Genomic DNA, 18,543 nt, shown 5'->3' with positions numbered 1-18,543 from the left:
CCTAACTATGAGACTTAAAAAGCATTTCCTTAAAGTCATAAGTCCAAATGTGTATGGCAAGTGACTTTGCTTTCTCATAGTAATCAAACACGGTAAGCATACGTTCTGCATATTGAAGCTGGCTCATTGCTGCACCTTAAACCCCAGGTGCTAAATTCTTCTTCCAGTTACTTCAGTGCAACCCTGCTGACATCAGTGAGATTGCAGCAGCGTAACTGGGAGGAATATCTGCTATCAGGGTGTGGATGCTGTGTGAGAGACTGGCATCTGTCACAAGTATTCTCACTTTTCGGGGGGAGCCAGCACCACATACAGTATTGGAGTATATGGTTTGATTGCTCTGGCTTAACCAAGAAATTGGAGGGGGCAAGTAAGTTAAAATAATACATGTGTTATGGTATTGTCCTTCAGATTAATAGCATTGCATATCTTCTAAAATTAAGACAGAAGAACAGTCTTTAACTCTCACTAGTCAGAACAGTATCTGGAATGGAAATTTTTGTGAGATGTGTAGGTACTTTTCAAAAAGAACTCAACATGAATATTGGTTCAGAATGTGAGCTTGTCTGAGTGTGTTCTTGCAACTTTTTCAAATGTATTTTTCCTGACTGTTTTAGCAAACAGATTGCATGTCAGGAATGGTCATATCAGCAGCAAATTTTCAGTGATTGTTGTATACCAAAGAAGCAAAAAGAAGTCTTGATTTTGTTACTGTCGCAGTTCTTGGTGATTATCTTTAAGCTTGCATTACTTAATTTTCAAACAACTGGCCAAATGAAGATCCACGGAAGGAAAAAAAAGTAGTATTCAGCTCATTGAGTTAGACAGCAAGACTATTTCAGATAGAAATATCTGCTGCAACTAGAATTTAAATATGTGAATAAACCTTGGTTAGTAGACTGTCTTGCAGACAACATGGCTTAGAAGAAATGTAAATTTGCCAAAGCCTATTCAAACAGACAGGAAAAAATAGAGCAGGCCAACTATTCAACTTGCTAAACATTTTCTCCAGCTGAAAACTAAATAGCTTAGGAATAGCAGGAAAATATTGCCACCACTGCAGTGTAGTGTGAAGATGCCTAAGCTACCTTGCAGCAGGTTACCTGTACCAGAAGCTGCCTTGCTGTAGTGCAGTGCTCCATACAGACAAATTCATGTTGCTTTGCGAGGATGTGTAAAGCCAACTGGGGTATTCACACACTGCAATACCTGCTTTGATCTTGATCACAGCTGAGCAGTGTCATTCATATAGGCTGATGTCAGCGTTTATCGTCCTTGGACTTCCTTAGTTGTCTTCAGAAGCCCACGGGGAACACTCTGATTAGTTTTCTGAGTGATTTGGATCAAATTCTTAGATAGAGTTAATTGTTTTCCAGTTTTGCTGTCAAAGTTTTTTAAATCTTGGGGCTTTTTAATTGCCTTTTTTCCTCATTTCTTGTTCTCTTCTAGCTGGTAGCCGGTCTAGTTCTCCGGGTAAGCTGTTAGGAAGCGCCTATGGTGGCCTGAGTGGAACGTCCAGAGTCCAGCCAGTGCCATCATCTTCAGAGAAGCGCAGCAAGATCCCTCGGAGCCAGGGATGCAGCCGAGAGACAAGTCCCAACAGAATAGGACTAGGTAAGAACGGTCACTGCAGTGACACACTGACTGGTGTGCTTGGAAGAGGGACTTTCCTGTTGACTAGACAGCTGTTTGTGTGTTACTTTCAGCTGCCAAGTTAATGTGATTTGTAGAAGTTTTAATTTTGCAGGTTAAGCTATAGTTTCAAAGTAGGCCTACAGATGTCATAAGATGCCTTCTGTTTGAAATTCAGCATGAGCGATGTTATTAGATCAGGCAGCAAAAATTGTTGTGAATAACCATCACAGCAAAAATACCTCATTTGGCATGAACAGCTTAGTCCTGAAGCTGAGTTGAGCAGTCTTTACAGTCAGTTGGAATCAAGGGCAGGGAGCACCTCCTTGGATTATTTTAGAAATTTTGCAGTTTAAATGGTTTGCTTCTCTCATCCTCAATATCATGGAGCCACTTTTAAATGGCACTTTACACTTATGCTTTAATGACTGCTTCCAGTATTCATGTCTCAGTGACTGTTATGTAAATACTGTGTAATAGCTTTTATTTTCAAATTTATCAGCAGACTCATTTTTTTTTAAGTCAGGTGAGTAAGCATCACTATATATAAACTTTTGTGTATCTGAATTGAGGTGAAAAGGTATTCAGTGTGCTATCTGAACAAATACTGTTTTCTTTTTTTAAGTGAAAATGTTTTCAGAAGTTTGAAGCTTATGTAGAGGAAGAACACTTTAAAAAATACTGTTACTAAATTATTTTATATCTCAAAAAAATTTACTAGTAGGTTGAAATTGATTGAAATATTCTTACTGTTGTCAATTAAACCTTTTAACTGTTGCCTTAGCAATTGTATTTTAAATGTAAGCTACCTTTCTATTTGGAGTATGTTGTTAACAGAGAAGTATCTTATTCATTCTTCATGTATATTGAATTTAAAGCACCTGAGTGCATATGCTGTTATGGTTCATAAAAATATTACATGTTTATTGTGATTGTTTTTCCAAATTCAGTGTTCTTCTCGTGTCCGATCTATTTTATGGCCTGTGTATGAATACGTTGTGCTTTTCTGTTCATAGCTATTAAAATGTAAAGAGCCTTCCAAATATTAGAGATAGTTGTTCTGCTGTCACTCTGCAGAAGAACATTGTTTTGAAGAGGAAACAAAGAATGATGGATAGTACCATCACATATGCTTAAGCTGATCGTCACAGTGTGTGGTCTGATTTCTAACAATCTTGAGCATCTGAAGGGAAATTGCTGTGTGTAAAATCCTCACTCTTGGGTTGCCTGCTTTCAGGTATCTTATGGGAGCCTTGAAAGTGGAATTTGTTGAGTGGGAGAGAGCTGTGACAGATCTGTCAGATGTGTGGCTTCCACCTGCCCCTCCAGGTTGATGGCTGCAGCCTGTTCTTTCAGTCTGTTGTGGGAGCAGGAGGGTCTGACACTTGTGGTGCCTTTAGCACTCTGTTGCAGAAATTGTGTCTTTATTGGATCTTGAAAATGGTAATACTGACTTGGATGGACAGCTTTTGAGCTGTCATTTTTATACCATTGTTCCATTGTATTTATTACTTTATAACATAGTAGCTAACAGTATTTTATGCTTTCTTATTGTGTTGCTTCAGTTCTTATCTTTTCTTGTCATTTTTTTCATGTGTTCATTTCATTAGACTCCCACTCACCTTGGTCCTAAGTATGTTGATAGACTTTTTCAGAGACTGATTCAGAAACATGCTTGACCACACATGACATCAAATGTACATGCAATACTGAAGGCGTTGTGGGATTGTTCACGTATTTAATAAACATGTGCTTATCCCATGGGCTGAAGCATCTCATAAGTCTGTGGTCACATTGCAGTGCGGTGAGTGTTGCATCATTGTACAAATCAGACTGTTAGGAATGGGTAATTCCTGGATCCTGTTCACAGCTCATCCATTGACTTTTGTAGTTTTTGCAAGAGCGACTGGGAGTTGCAGCCAGACCAATGCTGTGTGCACAGGCATGACCACACAGGGTGTGGGTCCCTGCATGAGTTGGGCTTTATACAGGAACCATCCACTGAAATTTTTCAGGCCCTTCTGGGGCAGTGGCAAACTGATAGAGCCTCTGCATGTGGATCCCCATTAGCATCAGTACCTTGCTGCAGACTTAGATTTCCATGATGACCACAGTTATCCATGAAATATGTTCCTTCTTTATGCTGGATACCTTGAAGAAGTACATTGTTTCCCTAGAGGCAGCACAAGGCACATTTGGCCCGCTGAGGTCCTGCGTGGTTACCTATATGGCCCTGCTCTTCAGCGCTCTTCAGTTTTAAGCTTGCCTTTGCTGTCTGCTCATTGGAGATTTACTAGTCATGGTACACTGTTGGTAAAGAAAAACTGTGGTCTTCTTAATCTTGAGCTTTTCTTTGGGCCTCTTGCAGAAGATGTCCTCAAAAAGGGTGATGTCCATTTCCCACGGACTGAAAGTTTATCTACTTGAAGTTAATTCTGTTGGATGCTCAGCAGAGCGTGTGGCACAGCTGGGTCTGAAAGGAGTGAGAGATTAGAGACTGTCATCCTCCAGAAAGTGGAGCAAGCACAGCTAGTTATCCATTTCACACAGCAGACCTTTTTCTGTCAGAGTTATGCCGTGTTTGCTTATTGGAACGTTGAAGGCAAGTTTTGACTTGCCTATACTGGGTGTACCCAACTGCAGAGCTTTCCTGTGGCTGTTTTGGCAGCATTTTCAGACTCCTTAAAATACTTGTACCACTTTAAAGAAAAATTCTGCTGATTTTTAGTCTCCACTTCAGAATCATTAAAAATCACATGCTAATGAAATACAGGTTTCTTCCAAATGGTAGGTTGCTAAACAGGGGCACAATTGAGTTCTGCTGGTCGTTGGGTTGGGTTCCACTGGTGTAAGACAGCCTAGCAGTGTATTTTAATAATGATGTGTACTGTATCTAACTGATCTGCTTTTCCAGATGAAATTGGTAGAGCTTAGGACACATATAGAAATTTGGGACTTTACTGAAAGCAACCCACCTTTGTCCTGTACTGGGCTCCCACTCCAGAGCTGGCTGTGGACACGCTGTCTGCTTTCATTCTGCCTACTCCTTTTAATAAATTTTGCTACAACATTTACTTAACTTCTGTCTGATGTTGGAGGTTGAGAATTCTGAAATTGAGACTTATGTCTGTCTATTCTGTGACTGCTGCCTGCGCTGCAAAGACAGGCTGTGACAGTACAAGAGACTAAATGACAGTGTCCCACGAAAATACAAAGAACAGTAAAAATGTGAGGCAGGTGCCTGGGAGTTCACAACAGACTCATCATTCAGTTCCTTTTTTAATCACTTTTTTCCTTGCTTTCCGCATTTGTATTGAGAAACATGCAAATCTTTTGTTTGACCATTACTCATGAAGTACCCAGTGTTTGGTTTTGGGTGCTTTGTGCAGTCAGTGTTGTGTTTCATCTGCAGCATTGTCTGTTCTCATGCCGTTAAAATGTGTTTTCTTCATACTTTATGCAGCTGCTGTTAGCTCTTATGGAAGGAGAATGTATTGTGTGCATCCATTATTTTTTGTTAATCTTTCACATCTCTCCCTCTCTAAAGAGCCTTTGCTAGTTTTAGTAGGGTTCTATTATAGAAAAGATTGACAGATCTTTTCTGCTTAAGAGAAATGACTGCTTGTGCAAACCTGATGTGAAGGCTGCCATTATTTACATATAAGCATGAGACCCAAGAATGAGAAGTTTTCTGGAGAGTCTTTGGTTTCAAGCAAGTATTTGTATGGAAGACTTTGGGGTGTTACTTTCACCTGTAGTTCACCTGTCAGCTTTTTTCCTTGTACATCTGAGGTAGGATTATTGTACTCATGGACCCTAATTTCATCCAGTTCATATTAGCCTGTCTTATTTATTAAGAGACCGTCTAACTCACTCAGAAGTTTTAGACATTACGATGATCTAATCAACTTGGTCAGTACCTCACCTTGTATTGTCTGACATCAGAGTTCAACCATCAGAACCATTAATTCATCTGAGAGATGTGAGCTGGGTTTTGCAAAACTGGAAAGGATCTGACAAACCAAGAATCTGGCAGTAGTCTGTATTTGAATTTTAAAGCCTAAATACGAAGGTTTCTATTTTGTTCTGTACTATTGTGCTTTAAAGGGCAATAATAGATCCAGTGTATATGAGCCCACAGAAGGACTGTAGGGGAACTTTTATCAGCTTGAGTCTAGGCATTTAAGTTCTGTAAACAAACCGACAGAGCTTTATGAGATTATATATATTCTGAAGCATGCAAATGGCACTATTTTTATAAATACGAGGATACTGTTGAACCTGCTCTGTACTAATACTATGTTATGTGTATGTGCCTCTGCTCCATTGTTATCAAAGCTGATGGATTGGATTTTACTCTGAGCATGAGAAAATGCCTTGAAGACTTTTCCTGAACACTTAAAATACACTACTGCCTATTCAAAACAGCAAAGGAAATCCCTCTTTAGTTATTAAATTCTTCAAGATAAACTCATGACAATTAACTGCTATTTTTAGCTAAGAAAACATTATATTCTCTACCGGGCATACAGCTTATGAAATAACTTTCTGCAAACATCTTTCATATCAAAATGATACAGAATTTGCAGAGGAATAATGCAATTGTAAATACCTAAAATACTCATTTTATAAAATCATAAAATTAAAATCCTTGATCTTAAGCAAGCTTCTAAGGGTCTAACTCTGTTTTTCCTACTTGGACAAAACTCCAGCTAAAGGCAGTGAGATTGCTTTTTACTGTGACAGCAACTTAATCTTCTGTCTTCTACTTTGCATTTGGCCAAATGAAGAGTGTGCATAGGATGAGTTTCTGTGATACACCTGACAGGCAGGAGCCTTATTAGGCCAAACGCTTGATAGCTGCCAGACCAAAGATAAAGAGTCTTGTTGAGGTGGGGTTTTGTCAAAGTGAATAATGTAGCTTAAAGCTCTCCTTAAGTGTGCATATGTCTCAATCTGTGTGCATATAAAACCGTTAATGCAAGGTTTTAGAACTGTTTGAGGAGCGAAAGTTAGGTACCTTCTGTAAAAGACCTGAAGTTGCTGCCACCTTAAAATTCCAACCATATTTTCACAATTTTTTCAGGTATTCAGATTCTAAATGCTTTTTCCCAGTATTTTTCATTGGAGAAAAATATCTCTGCAAGTCTGTGCAATACACATTTTTTTCCTTAGGGTATTTGTTCATGACAAAACTATCCTTGTGAAAGACAAATCTATGTAAACTTGCGTATTGGTATTGTGACTACTTCTCAAAATTTTGATCTGGTTAAAAACACTGATGTTTTGTTCCAGAAGGGTGTTTATCTTATAATTAAGGAAAAAATATTCTAGAAGGGTTTCTTTTAGCCTCATCTGTTTTGCATGTTCTGTAACAGTAGAGCTCCCCTAAATGATTGAAGATTCCTGCTCTACTTGAATAACAAAACTTGAATTGCTTAAGAAAAAAAACACACTGTCAACCAGACATTTAATGCTGCTGAAACTTCACATGAGAAACACAGCTCAGCGTGTGAGGTAGTTGGTTTGTAAAGAGCCTGAGCAGGCTGCTGCAAATTATAATTACTAATGTTATAATTACCGTAACTAACAGAAATGTGTCTTGACTTTGAGCTTTCTGTCCTCATTAAACTTGTTCACCTTCTCTGAAACTCTCCATGCTGCATGCTAGCACGGAGCAGTCGTATCCCCCGACCCAGCATGAGTCAGGGGTGCAGCCGTGATACCAGCCGTGAGAGCAGTCGAGATACAAGCCCTGCTCGGGGCTTCCCTCCACTTGGTGAGTATATGTAGGTGTTGGAGCTTTAAGGGTCAGTTTTTTTTCTCCTTTTCCCTTGTTCTGATTGCCCTTTCAAGACACTGCCAGGTGGAATGAGCTATTTCCTGTCCTCTGTTGGATTCCTGACACGCACCCCCTTTCCAACCCTTTTCCCTTTCTGTTTTCTTCTGCATGCTTCAATTCTGGTTCTCAGCATTTCACTGTTAGCAGGAAAATAGTTTAGATTTTGCACTTTTGTAATTTTTAGTTTAATTAAATTGGTTTGTACGGGGCTGCTGTGCTTCACTTTACAGCACCGATGGAAATCTACAGGAGAGGAAGCCTCTGTTTTTCTAGGTCACAGTGAAGTAGTCTATAGGATCGTAGACTGTTGCTGAGTGACTCTAATTATTCATGATCTGATTTTCTTAGAGCTAGGTACAGTAACTATATATAATTTCTATACTAAATCCTCCAACAGAGGTAGGAGCTCTCTTCTGTAGAGGTTTTACACGACTTGTCAATCATCAGTTAGCAAGGGGTACATGCTATTTTTGTAGGAGACTTTTTCAAGCAGCCTAAAATAATAGAAAAGTTGAAGTTTTAAAGAAGCATCATTAACATGCAGCTTAAGTGTACAGTGCAAATAGAAAATCTCACTACACTTAACACATGCAGAAGGTTTTCTGCACAATACTGAAAAAAAAAGATAGTTAATATTTCTGATCAAATACTGTATCATATATTCAACCAAATACATTACTTGTTGTACAAAAGATTTGTTCATCATCTCAGACATAATGAAATATAGTTGATCTCCAGGCCCTCTTCATTTAAGTAGTAATTTTATAGCTGTGCATGTGATATTAGAAGTGAGAAAGAAGCTCTCTGAAATTTCATGAAGGCTGGAGAATGGGATTACAGGATCTCTTCTGCACATACTGACAAAATACAGGTATATGACATAAGAGTGTAAGTAGGATGGCATTTTGCTTTTAATTCTGCAATTTTAATCCAATAGTGAGATAAGGTTATAAAAATATAGACAAATGGGCAAAATTTTCCCATTTGGTTCTCATACTTGATTATTGTACTTTAATCTTTTAAATGTACATAGATGTTGTCATTGATTTGGCTATCAGTGCAGAAGCTGGTTGTCTTCATCCATATAAAATCATTGACAAAAGTCCCATTGATTTCAACCGTTTAGAGTGGAAACATCAAGTTAATATTAAGAGAGGCTTTTGGATTGAAAATGTCATTATTTTGAGCTATAAAATATATTTGCATTATCTGTAATATCTCAATTTTGGGTGAAAAATGGGAGTAGTTCAACTTAGTATTTAGAACTTGGTTCATATCTTTTTAAGAGAAATAGATTAACTAACTTTTTATTGATTAAATGAAACTGATTTAATACCAGAGCCACAAAGGGGTAGTAGATGTGCAACTGCTGCTCATTTTTATGGTTACCTGCCTAGCTTCAGTTTTGAACGAAGCTTTTTTTCTCTCCAGCCAAAGTGTTTAAGCAGGCTGATTTCAGGGTTAACTTGTCTGCGTTCTATGTCATTGTGTTGCATTTTGTTTATTGTAGTGAAAATACATCAACTGAAATACTGTCTTGTGCCCTGGTTCTGAAAAATAAATGCAGTGTACCAGAATCACAGTTGGTGTGAGCTTTGTACACCACCACCACTGAGTCTGACTTGTACACCGAGTATAAAATTTCAGTTCCAGATGCCTAGTACACTGGTGGTAACTTTATTGTGGGGAGAGGGTAATTTCATTTTACCTCATGATATTTGATTACCTGAAGATTAATGCATTTCTAGAAATACATTGTTATTAAAAGTAATTAATGTATGGTGGAGAGGAGGAAGTATCAATGGAATAGTAGCCCAATATAGTTGTATTGTTGTCTTTTTTTCTTGTGTATTCTTTGAAATGCTTTAAGCTCAAACATGTTCATGAACTTGTTCATTATGTAGTGTGTAATTCATCTGAAAGAAATTTCTGTTTCTTAATTTAAGCCAAAATAATATGATTCTACTGCAGTATTTCTAGAACCCAGTTAGTCTTACATTATTGCGAAGGTAATATAACCCTACTGTGCATGGTCTATTTTTACTTATAAAGATTAAATTGTATATTAGTGAATTATATTTACACTAGCTATATGTAAGCAGCAAGATTCTTTCATTTAATGGTATTATGGTCAATGTCAGTGCTGACATCCTGACCTTGCAAATTGCTCTGCTTTGTTCTGGGGCATGTCTGTGCACCAACCGTCTTGCTTCCTAAGTTAGGAAACACTGGTGAAGAGTCTCGCCCTACACTCTGTGTAGAGATGTGATTTTTTTTTTTTTTAATTTAAATTATTCCTATTTCTTCGTGGGCCTTGATCTTGCAGTGTTGTCCACAGGGGCACAGTGGATGGCTCAGGAGAAAGCAATTGTGAGCTAAAAATCTTAACTGTGAGGTTCAGTCCATGATCCTGCACTGATCCTGCAAATGTTTCATGAGTTACGGTGTCAGTGGGATTGTTCTTTTGAATAAATGCATGTGTTCTCCGTAGTTAAAGGCCACATTGCATATTCTTTATAGCTTTTAGTCAAGCTCTCACAGCTGGGAAAAAACTTAAATTTTATTTTTCTCACTTTGCTGATTTCTGTTATTAGAATACTATTTGTATTTATGAATGTTTTGCCTTAAACAGAAGAATTACAGTTTTTCTACTGCACAATTATATGCATAATTGACAAAGCCTATTTGTATTAGAAGGTGGTTCTGCTTTATTTTTTTCAGCTTCTTGACTGTACTTGTAATGATGTTAAAGCAACAAGGCCTTCAGTGAGTCTGTGGTGAGGAATTGCTCAAATGAGCAGTCAGTTTCTTGGGTCAGTTGCTTTGAGCTAGGTGAGCATGTTATTGCTAGACACGGGGGAAAACTCTTTAGAAAAACTAAATTTCTGTAATTTGGAAATGACTGGACCAGCTTTTATCTCACTTTCATAAAGAACTCACCTTTATGTTGAATCCAAGAACTGAAAACCGCTCCAAAGGTATTTTGCGATTTGTGTGCTGCTGACAACTGGGAATTGAAGCAGGAGCTATATTTGGCTTCAGCTTTTCTGCTACTGTGTGTGCTCCATTGCTATTAACAATTTGTATACATGTGGTGTAATTCTAGATAAGTGAATGAAGTTCATATTCAGACTATCTCTGCATGTATGTACTTAGATTCAAGAAACATGTATGCAAAACTTGTTAAAAGCAAGAGACTTTTGGTAGTAGCAATAGCAACGATATGTATGTACATGTGTTTACCTGGGAAAAAACCCAACCCAAAGACCTATATGTGGTGGTTGGCTGACCTCCCTGTATGACTCTTTATACTTCTGTGGTTACTCATTCTCTTTGTTAACGTTGTTTTTTTATGCATAGGCTAGAGTGTTGTGGAAAAATACCTGCAAGCACAATTCCTAACCATTCATCATGGCTTCCCTGTAGGGTTTAGATCAGACACATCTAAATCCTGCTCTGTAGTTACGTGCTCCACGTTCTCATGGTGGCCGTCTTCCAGATCTGTGGGTCTGGAACGTGACTGATGTGCACTGGGGTTTTTTGCTGAACTGCACTGAGTTTGGGACTGTTACAAATGAGTTCTGTCATGCATCGTGTTTACGGTCGTGGGGGAAAGGGGGGAAGCTACAGACGAAGGCGTCGCTGTGGGGCTTGCACTGTATCTGTTATGCATTCATACACAGCGTCATTTCCCTGTCACTATGAAACTCTTTTACTGGTAGCGGTCACATGCATCCCCTTGGATTGTGGCATTTTCTGTCTTGGGTTAAATGTGTGTTAATCCTGTGGGTGTTGCCATTCCTTCTACTTGCAGCTTCTCGACGTCATTCCAGGTCCACTAGTGCTCTCTCCACTGCTGATTCTGTTGGGCAGTCAGGTGAACAAGCGCTAACTGCATGAGTCCGCTGCTTATTTGTCGTCTTGTTTTACACCATCTTAACATTTGCCGTCATGTGCATCAGCCAGCACTTGGCATGTGCTTCTCACCGCTGTGGGGCTTTCTGTTCTGTTTTGTTCAGTGTGCCTTTTTGCTTTGAATATCATTTATTGGATGTTTTTAATTTTATCTATTTTAGGAACATTGTGAGCAGTGTTCAAACAAAGGGTGATCCAGGGCTTTCTCAGTTCTCCTGTAAATTGGATCAGTTGTGCAGCATGGGCTAAATCCTGACTGATGCAGAGTGCTTGGAACTGCTTTATTTCCTCTTTAGTAGCAGTTTCCAGTGCCTAGGACCAGGTCCCAGTGGGTTTCATCCCATTTATTACTGAATTTATTACTATTCTGGACTCTTGTCTTTATTAATGAAAGTGCTTTGCAGGATCCTCTCCAAAATACAAAAGAGTAGCAAGAATTAAGCACCTGATGAGCTTTCAAAATGAACTTTGGAGGATTACATGCAGTGATCCATCCTTTATATAATTCTGAAGACCTTGTCCAAAGTATATGGAAGTTGTTGAAAAAATTGTTCCCTTAATTCCACTGGATTTTGCATCAGAAGATTAATGCTTACATATAGTGAAACAAATCTGCAGGTTCCAGGGGCTTCTTCCCCACTGGGCTGGATTTGCAGTTGCGGAGAACCTGTGACTCCCTTTGGAGTCGGGTTATTTCACTGGGAGTCTTAAAAAGAAATGAATGAGGGCTGCTAGCTTTGGGTCAATAGAAACTTAGTTGTGGGGACTGATGATGTCAAAGATGAATGAGGGCTTCAGTGTTTGCTTGGAGGCTAAAATTACTTGAGGAATTAGTGATACTGAATGTTATTTAATTAACCCCCTTCAGGTAGGGAGTGAAAAATACTCTTATTTCTCTTAAGTCTAGTTAAATGGCTGTCACTTACCTAAAACTCAAAATATTTCCCTTCTTAGGTTACTTGGCAGAAATTATGCACGGTGATTTGACTCCGGCATTTTTCTAAGTAACAATTTGAATTTGTATGTAACAAAAATAATAGATTTAAAAAATACACAAAACCCTCAATTGTAGTGCAGATTTCAGCTTTGTTGGCATTCAACTTCCTGTGATAGTCACTTCATGCTTGGCTCCAGTGGTTTGGTACAAAGGCTAATCAAATTGTATGTGGTTACGTGTGTCCTAAAGAAAGCCAAAATCCTCCCTAATTCTCCAGGGAGGTAGGGGAATGTGGCCAGAGCATACTCTGCTTATTTCTTACCCAGTAATATTGGGTTTGCCTGTACTGGTTATTCCTAGAGCCAGATGTGTTCCAGCCCCACATTAGAGGTGTGCCGAGGTCTCTTCCAAGGTCTAACTCCCGCACTGCGGTGTGACAGCAGTGTCTTGGGGAGAAGCCTGGGGTGACTTGGGTGTTATGAATTTAAAGATCACGGGAAAGTATTTCAGAAAATTCCTGATAGCCGTGGAGACAGCTAAAAGCCAGCATGCCACACCGTACTTAATTTGTTAAAAAAGCTTCTTTTTGTTTCGTTATGCTGGGTATTTTAACTGATCTACAACTGAATTACTTTGTCATTATATTCTTCATTTTAAAAAAAAAAACAACTATCTTCCCTTTTCTAATGTAATACTAAATTTAAGTGGAAACAAGTGACAGTGGTCCTTTTTGATGCCATGTTATTTTAAAAGTTAAAGCCAAATTGTGATCTCGGTAACAAATAATGTCATTGAGTTGGGTTTAAATAAAAAACTGAGTCCAGAACTTGTCTCAATATTTACAGCCCTTGTACTGTACATTTACTGTCATTTACACTTAGGAAGATACTTGTCTTCTGTACATCTTTGTAGTATATATTTCTGTAGGAGTGACTTTAGTTTCAATCAGGCCTAATGCTTTATCATCTTCTCTGTGCTTCTATTAAGAGTGTACAGATCTTTCCATTTTAGGGATGAAGTACTGTTTCACCTAAACCTTTGAAATGATTCTTCAACCAAAGTGCATTAAAAAAGGGAATAGTAATAACACATACAACTTTTATTTCTTTGTGAATTGTCATGATTTGATTACTTTTTGGCAGTAGTTCTAAGAAGTTTATTTTTTTTTTTCCTCGTAATGTGTTTTGTAGAAAATGTGCTTTTGTTGTAAATCAGAAATGTCTTGTCTGGGTATGTAACTTTGTGAAACAGTTAATTTTGGTAGATAACGCTTCTGTTTGAAATAAATACTAGTCTTCAGGGTTTATCTTTCTCTCAGAATACTCCAGATTTAAAGAAGTCTTCGCTATTTCCCTCAGTAGCCTAATCTCTGACACATTTGGGTGAAACTTTGGAATTAAGACAGTAGATTGGCAAACTCTAATCTCTGATAGAAATTATACATGTCAGTGTGAGCTAATTCCTTAAAAGATATTTCAGTGCAGTAGGTTTCTAAATAAGAAGCAATGAAGTTTGATGATAAGCGCAGTGTTTTCCCCCCAAAATACAGTAAGCTGCTGAATATCATGTTTGAGCTCAGTTTTGTGGAAATTCACAATATAGTTACGCATTTTGATAAACAGTATTTTTCCTTCATTAAGTTAAATAAAGATGAACTAAAAAGTGACCTGTGTGTCTTGATCCCTCCCTTGCTGCTTGATGGCTGCCTCCAGCGGGGATCTGCTGAAGGTCCATTAAAAATGGGCTCATGCAGCTTGATTTGTGCACCATTGAGTTTGCTGGCAAAGCTCTTGGCAAGTGTGGGTGCAGGGGACAGAGGTGTTAAGTGTGTCCCGGGAAGGGTGTTCCCAGTCCTTCTTGAGCAAAGACAAGTCCACGTAGAAACAAATATTGAATGCCAGAATCAACCTTTTGCTGCTTATAGACTGGAGCCAGGATCCCAGTAATTTGGTATCTGATCTGCCCACATTTAGGACTGTGCTGCCGGAGCCTGGCCTGTGATACTCAAGTCTCTGATTCTGCCATATCCCTGCTAGCATCGCTTTCTGAATTTGGCCTTTGCCCAAAGAAACTAATTACAGTAACTTTTTTAGTAGACTGGGCAAATGATCAAGTAAACTATTTAGTATTAGGAGTATAAAGGGCATTTTGGACTCAATCCTGTTGCTTTGGGTGCCATTGAAAGCTTTGCCATTAAATTCAAAGGGAGAAAGATGATACTGTTTGATCAAAACAAAATCAATTGTGATATATCATAGAGCTTTTAAGTGACATTTAAACTGCTTCTCAAGAACAGTAGTAAAACAAAAGTTGAAGTCACTTCACAAGCAAATAACCGTATTTTTATACTGTGGAGCTTAGGACTTCTACTGGTTAATCGAGCCTTGAAATGTAAAATAGGCTAATCTGGTGCTGGTCTCACATCCTTGCCTGAGAAAAAGCTGCAGGAGGGATGGGTGCTCGGGTTTTAACATGTTCTGACACTGGGCACGGTTCTGTCTCTCTGAAGTTAATGAGAATCTTTCTTGTGATTTCTGAGAGTGCCAGACTTGGGACCAGCATGTCTGCCTCTGAGATTAAAATAGAAACTTTGAAACCACTTTTGTGTAAAAAGAAACACAAAATAGATACCCTGCTTCCCAGCTTAAAAAAAGTAATTAAAAGTTGGCCTGAGGATCCAAAATTATCTGTGGGGCCCAACAAACAATAGTTTATTTCTCACTCTAATGGCAAACACTCTAGAGCTGTGGATAAAAGGAGTGTTTAGTGGAAAAGCACTGCGAGTTCCCAGAGCCTGTGGGGAAAGCTGCTCGGGTACCTGATTAGGATTCCAAATGAATGTGAATTCATTTAACAACCCCTTTCAATGTTGTCTTTTGTGCAGACCGGTTTGGACTCGGACAGCCAGGCAGGATGCCTGCTTCTGTGAATGCCATGCGAGTCCTGAGCACAAGCACAGACCTGGAGGCTGCTGTGGCCGATGCACTGGTAAGAGGAAAAATACAAAATGCTTCCGACACCGGAAAGTGGCTTTAAGTTACCTGTACGTACGTTCTCCTCTTTCTAAATAGCTTTGTTCTGATTGTGCCAGTGTCTGATGCTGTAGAGTTAGTCACCTTGTGCTGTTTTGTGTTTGGGTATATTGGCAGCAATATTTGCTTCCTTATTCGGTGTTGGTTCTCCACAGTTGTAATCAGAAAGCTGTGGCTCGGTGCTAGAGCTGCAGGATGGGTTGAATCAGCTGTTTGTCTTCCACTTGGCTGGCAGAGGATGTGCATGGCACTGTGGGGGTGCTCGGTGCCTGCCGGGTCAGGGATTTCCATCAGCCCCATTACCTGCATGAAGAATTTGTCAGAAGAACACTGCTCTCTGTTAGTGCCGATTCCTGTTCAGGGTTCAAGAACAACTCGGAATTTCACTGGTTCCTGCCCTGTGTTGTTTGCACCTGGTTAGATACTTGGATCAGCTCATAGCTTGGCTTGTCTGTAATCAATACCATCTCATGCAGTTTAACTGAAGAATATTTGTTTGGTGTGCTGCTAGTAATTTCAAATTTTCAGTCCATTTTCAAGTAAATTTATTATAATTTTTTTAAAAAAATTATTGTCTTGTATAATCTTACTGTACTATAATAGCTCTCGGGTAGAAACCAGGAAGTGTTTTCTGCTCTTCAGAAGACAAGTGTTAAGATAAGACTTTGGGTTTACCTTGAGTATTTGGGGAAGAGAGGATGTGTAGAGGCAGGAGTGAATTAGCTGGGTACGTACCAGTGTACTTTGGGTCTTCTCCAGCTCTAGATGTGAGCTGAGGGGAGGATTTCCTGGTGTCTCTTAAAACAGGTATCTCGGATCTCTCTTTATGGAGAATGAACCATGTCCCCAGTGTTTGTGACAGATGGAGAAATGACATTTCCTAGTTCACTTTCCCTAAAGATGGCTAACATTTTCCTGTTTATATTTGATTATCACCAGCTCTTGTCACCTCATTTCTAGATGATTATTAGAGTATTCCTAGAGAAATGCCATTTTTTACAAAATCTACCTTTCCATTTAAAAAAACCCACAGTATTTGTGAATGATATAAAGGCAGGTCAGTATATAATAGATGACACTGTTGCATTTAGTGGGCTAAATCATTAGTGGACATTTTCATTACCAAATCCAACAGCTTGTGAGCCAGTTTCTGCTCTCAGCACCTCAAATTTGCCACCAGAGCTGTTCAGGGCATAATTATAGGCAGGGGTTTGCATGTGTAAATGAAAATCAACTGTATCCCTGAATGTGAGCAGCTGACTGAATACAGGTTTTTGAGGGAGGAGGAGGTGACAGTGTTTTAATTCACTGCTGATCAGGTGTCTTTGGGTATGACTTAATTTTCAGCTATGGAGTTCCCATTTAAATATTCCACTCTTTTAAACTGAATAACATTATACTGGACTGTTAAAACCTTAGTTAAAGGCTGAAAAAATTAAAAGGGAAAATCTGTATGTCTACCTGGAAACTTAAGTGGTGCTGCTGCCTTGGTTGATCAGTCTGAGTTAGTTTGACTTCAGGGCATGCAATGGGGTCTTGTCCCCTTCTTTCCTACCACCCCAATTTGCTCTTTTTGTTGATTGTCTTCTCACACCAGGCAATTTACAAACTCTGTTCAGGCTCCTTTTAAATAAAGTGATGTCAGCTTTTATCCAGCAGCCTTCTTTTCAGAGGAGTAATTTTTTTCCCTGTAGTAGGAAATGAAAAGAGCTCCTCCTAATATGGCTTTAGCCAAATGCTCACTTTAAACAAAACACAGTGGGTCAATTTGTGACCTCTACTCCAAATGCACAAGTCCTGGAGCCACTGTTTCTGTCTGAGAGCTGGACTTGGCCTAAACCTGCAGTGTCTATACTGGGAATCTGTGCTCAGATCTGTCAGAAGAGCTCAAAGGGTGATGGAAACTTTGGCATTAAATACGGCCTTTAAGCCAGGGGTGCCAGCCAGGGGTTCTTAGAAGAAGCTAAGCTTCAAAATAGTGTGGTGTAAGAACTGCAGGTTGAAAGAGAACTTGGTGAAGTGAAGTTGTTAAAATGTGCTGTACTGTAGATAGTGGTTTCCTGACATCAGAACTTCTTTCCAAGACTTGAGAATCAAATGCTACTGATAATATGTGGGGAAATAAATCAGTACCAAAAACTCTGGTACCTTCCAGAGCAGTGTTTCTGAAAAGTAAGCAAAGAGGTGCTGTAAATATAGATCTGTCATTAAAAAGTTAATTAACAGATAATCTCAATTCCAGGCTCCTTAATAGAAATTGTAGGGTATATGAGTAGTGCAGCAGTTAGGAGATAGTCAGGCGTTATTATACCCACTTTTATTTTGCGTGAACTGTACTTTTTTTAATTTGCTAAGACACATTTGCTATACGTTTTTGTTGCAAAAACAAACCCTACATAAGCTTCTGACATAATTCTCTATGCTTTTTCCCACCCTTCAATATTTTCCTGCCTACAGCTGTTAGGAGACTCCAGGAGCAAGGTACTAGTGCTTTCTTGACTTTTTATTTCTACTTTCCAACTTTCCCCACCCTGTTGCTAACGCCCATGATACTGCACTTGAGTTAATTTCTACGCTTCAATCCTGCAGTCCTAGTGGAAGCAAAAGTCTGCTGGCTTCAAGTCCAAAAACTGCAGGACTGGACACTGCAAGGAATTCAGTAGCAAACATTTTAGAATACAGGCGATCTGTTTCTGATACATTGTCTTATCAATCCTGTTCTCTTAAGGTTCATTTAAGAGTTTGTTTGGTAGTATAGCATACAATTTGTTTTGCTACCATCATTATTCCAGTATTCCTTCTGTAAGGACTGATGCTAAAGATGTACCTGAGAGAATCAGGTCCTCTAATGTCATGCTATGGAAATAAGCGAGATTTGAGTACTCAACTCCCTTAGAAGCCTCTGGAAGAATCCTGGCCCAAACAAACAGAGAAATTGTCGTCTCCTGTATCCCTGTGCATTTCTAGAGTCACTTCATTATCAATATTAAAAGTGACTGTGCATGCCAGCACAGATTCCTTCAGCTCTTTCTTCCTTATCTTTATTTTTTTTTTCTTAAAGTAAAAGCTGTATTATCATAGTATCTGTAACAATGGAACTGACCATTATTGACAATAAAACAACATGCAATTTCATTACCAGTAACTAATTCCACTGGACATAAGTATCTCACTTTTATGCTGGG

General features: G+C 38.9%; 1 protein-coding gene across 1 annotated transcript in view; it reads left to right on the top strand.

Moving 5' to 3' along the window:
- CLASP1 (cytoplasmic linker associated protein 1) overlaps positions 1–18,543 on the top strand; it is a gene marked incomplete at its 5' end in the record, with an annotated part of 89,311 nt that overhangs the window by 22,393 nt on the left and 48,375 nt on the right. Inside the window, 3 exons of the mRNA XM_010185606.1 lie at positions 1,450–1,614; positions 7,304–7,411; positions 15,211–15,314. Of these exons, the coding sequence (XP_010183908.1) occupies positions 1,450–1,614; positions 7,304–7,411; positions 15,211–15,314 (377 nt within the window). The remainder of the gene's footprint in view (positions 1–1,449; positions 1,615–7,303; positions 7,412–15,210; positions 15,315–18,543) is intronic.

Source organism: Mesitornis unicolor, unplaced genomic scaffold (genome assembly GCF_000695765.1).
Source record: "Mesitornis unicolor isolate BGI_N332 unplaced genomic scaffold, ASM69576v1 scaffold24495, whole genome shotgun sequence".
Taxonomy (NCBI): domain Eukaryota; kingdom Metazoa; phylum Chordata; class Aves; order Mesitornithiformes; family Mesitornithidae; genus Mesitornis; species Mesitornis unicolor.
This window is presented reverse-complemented; position numbering and strand designations above follow the sequence as displayed.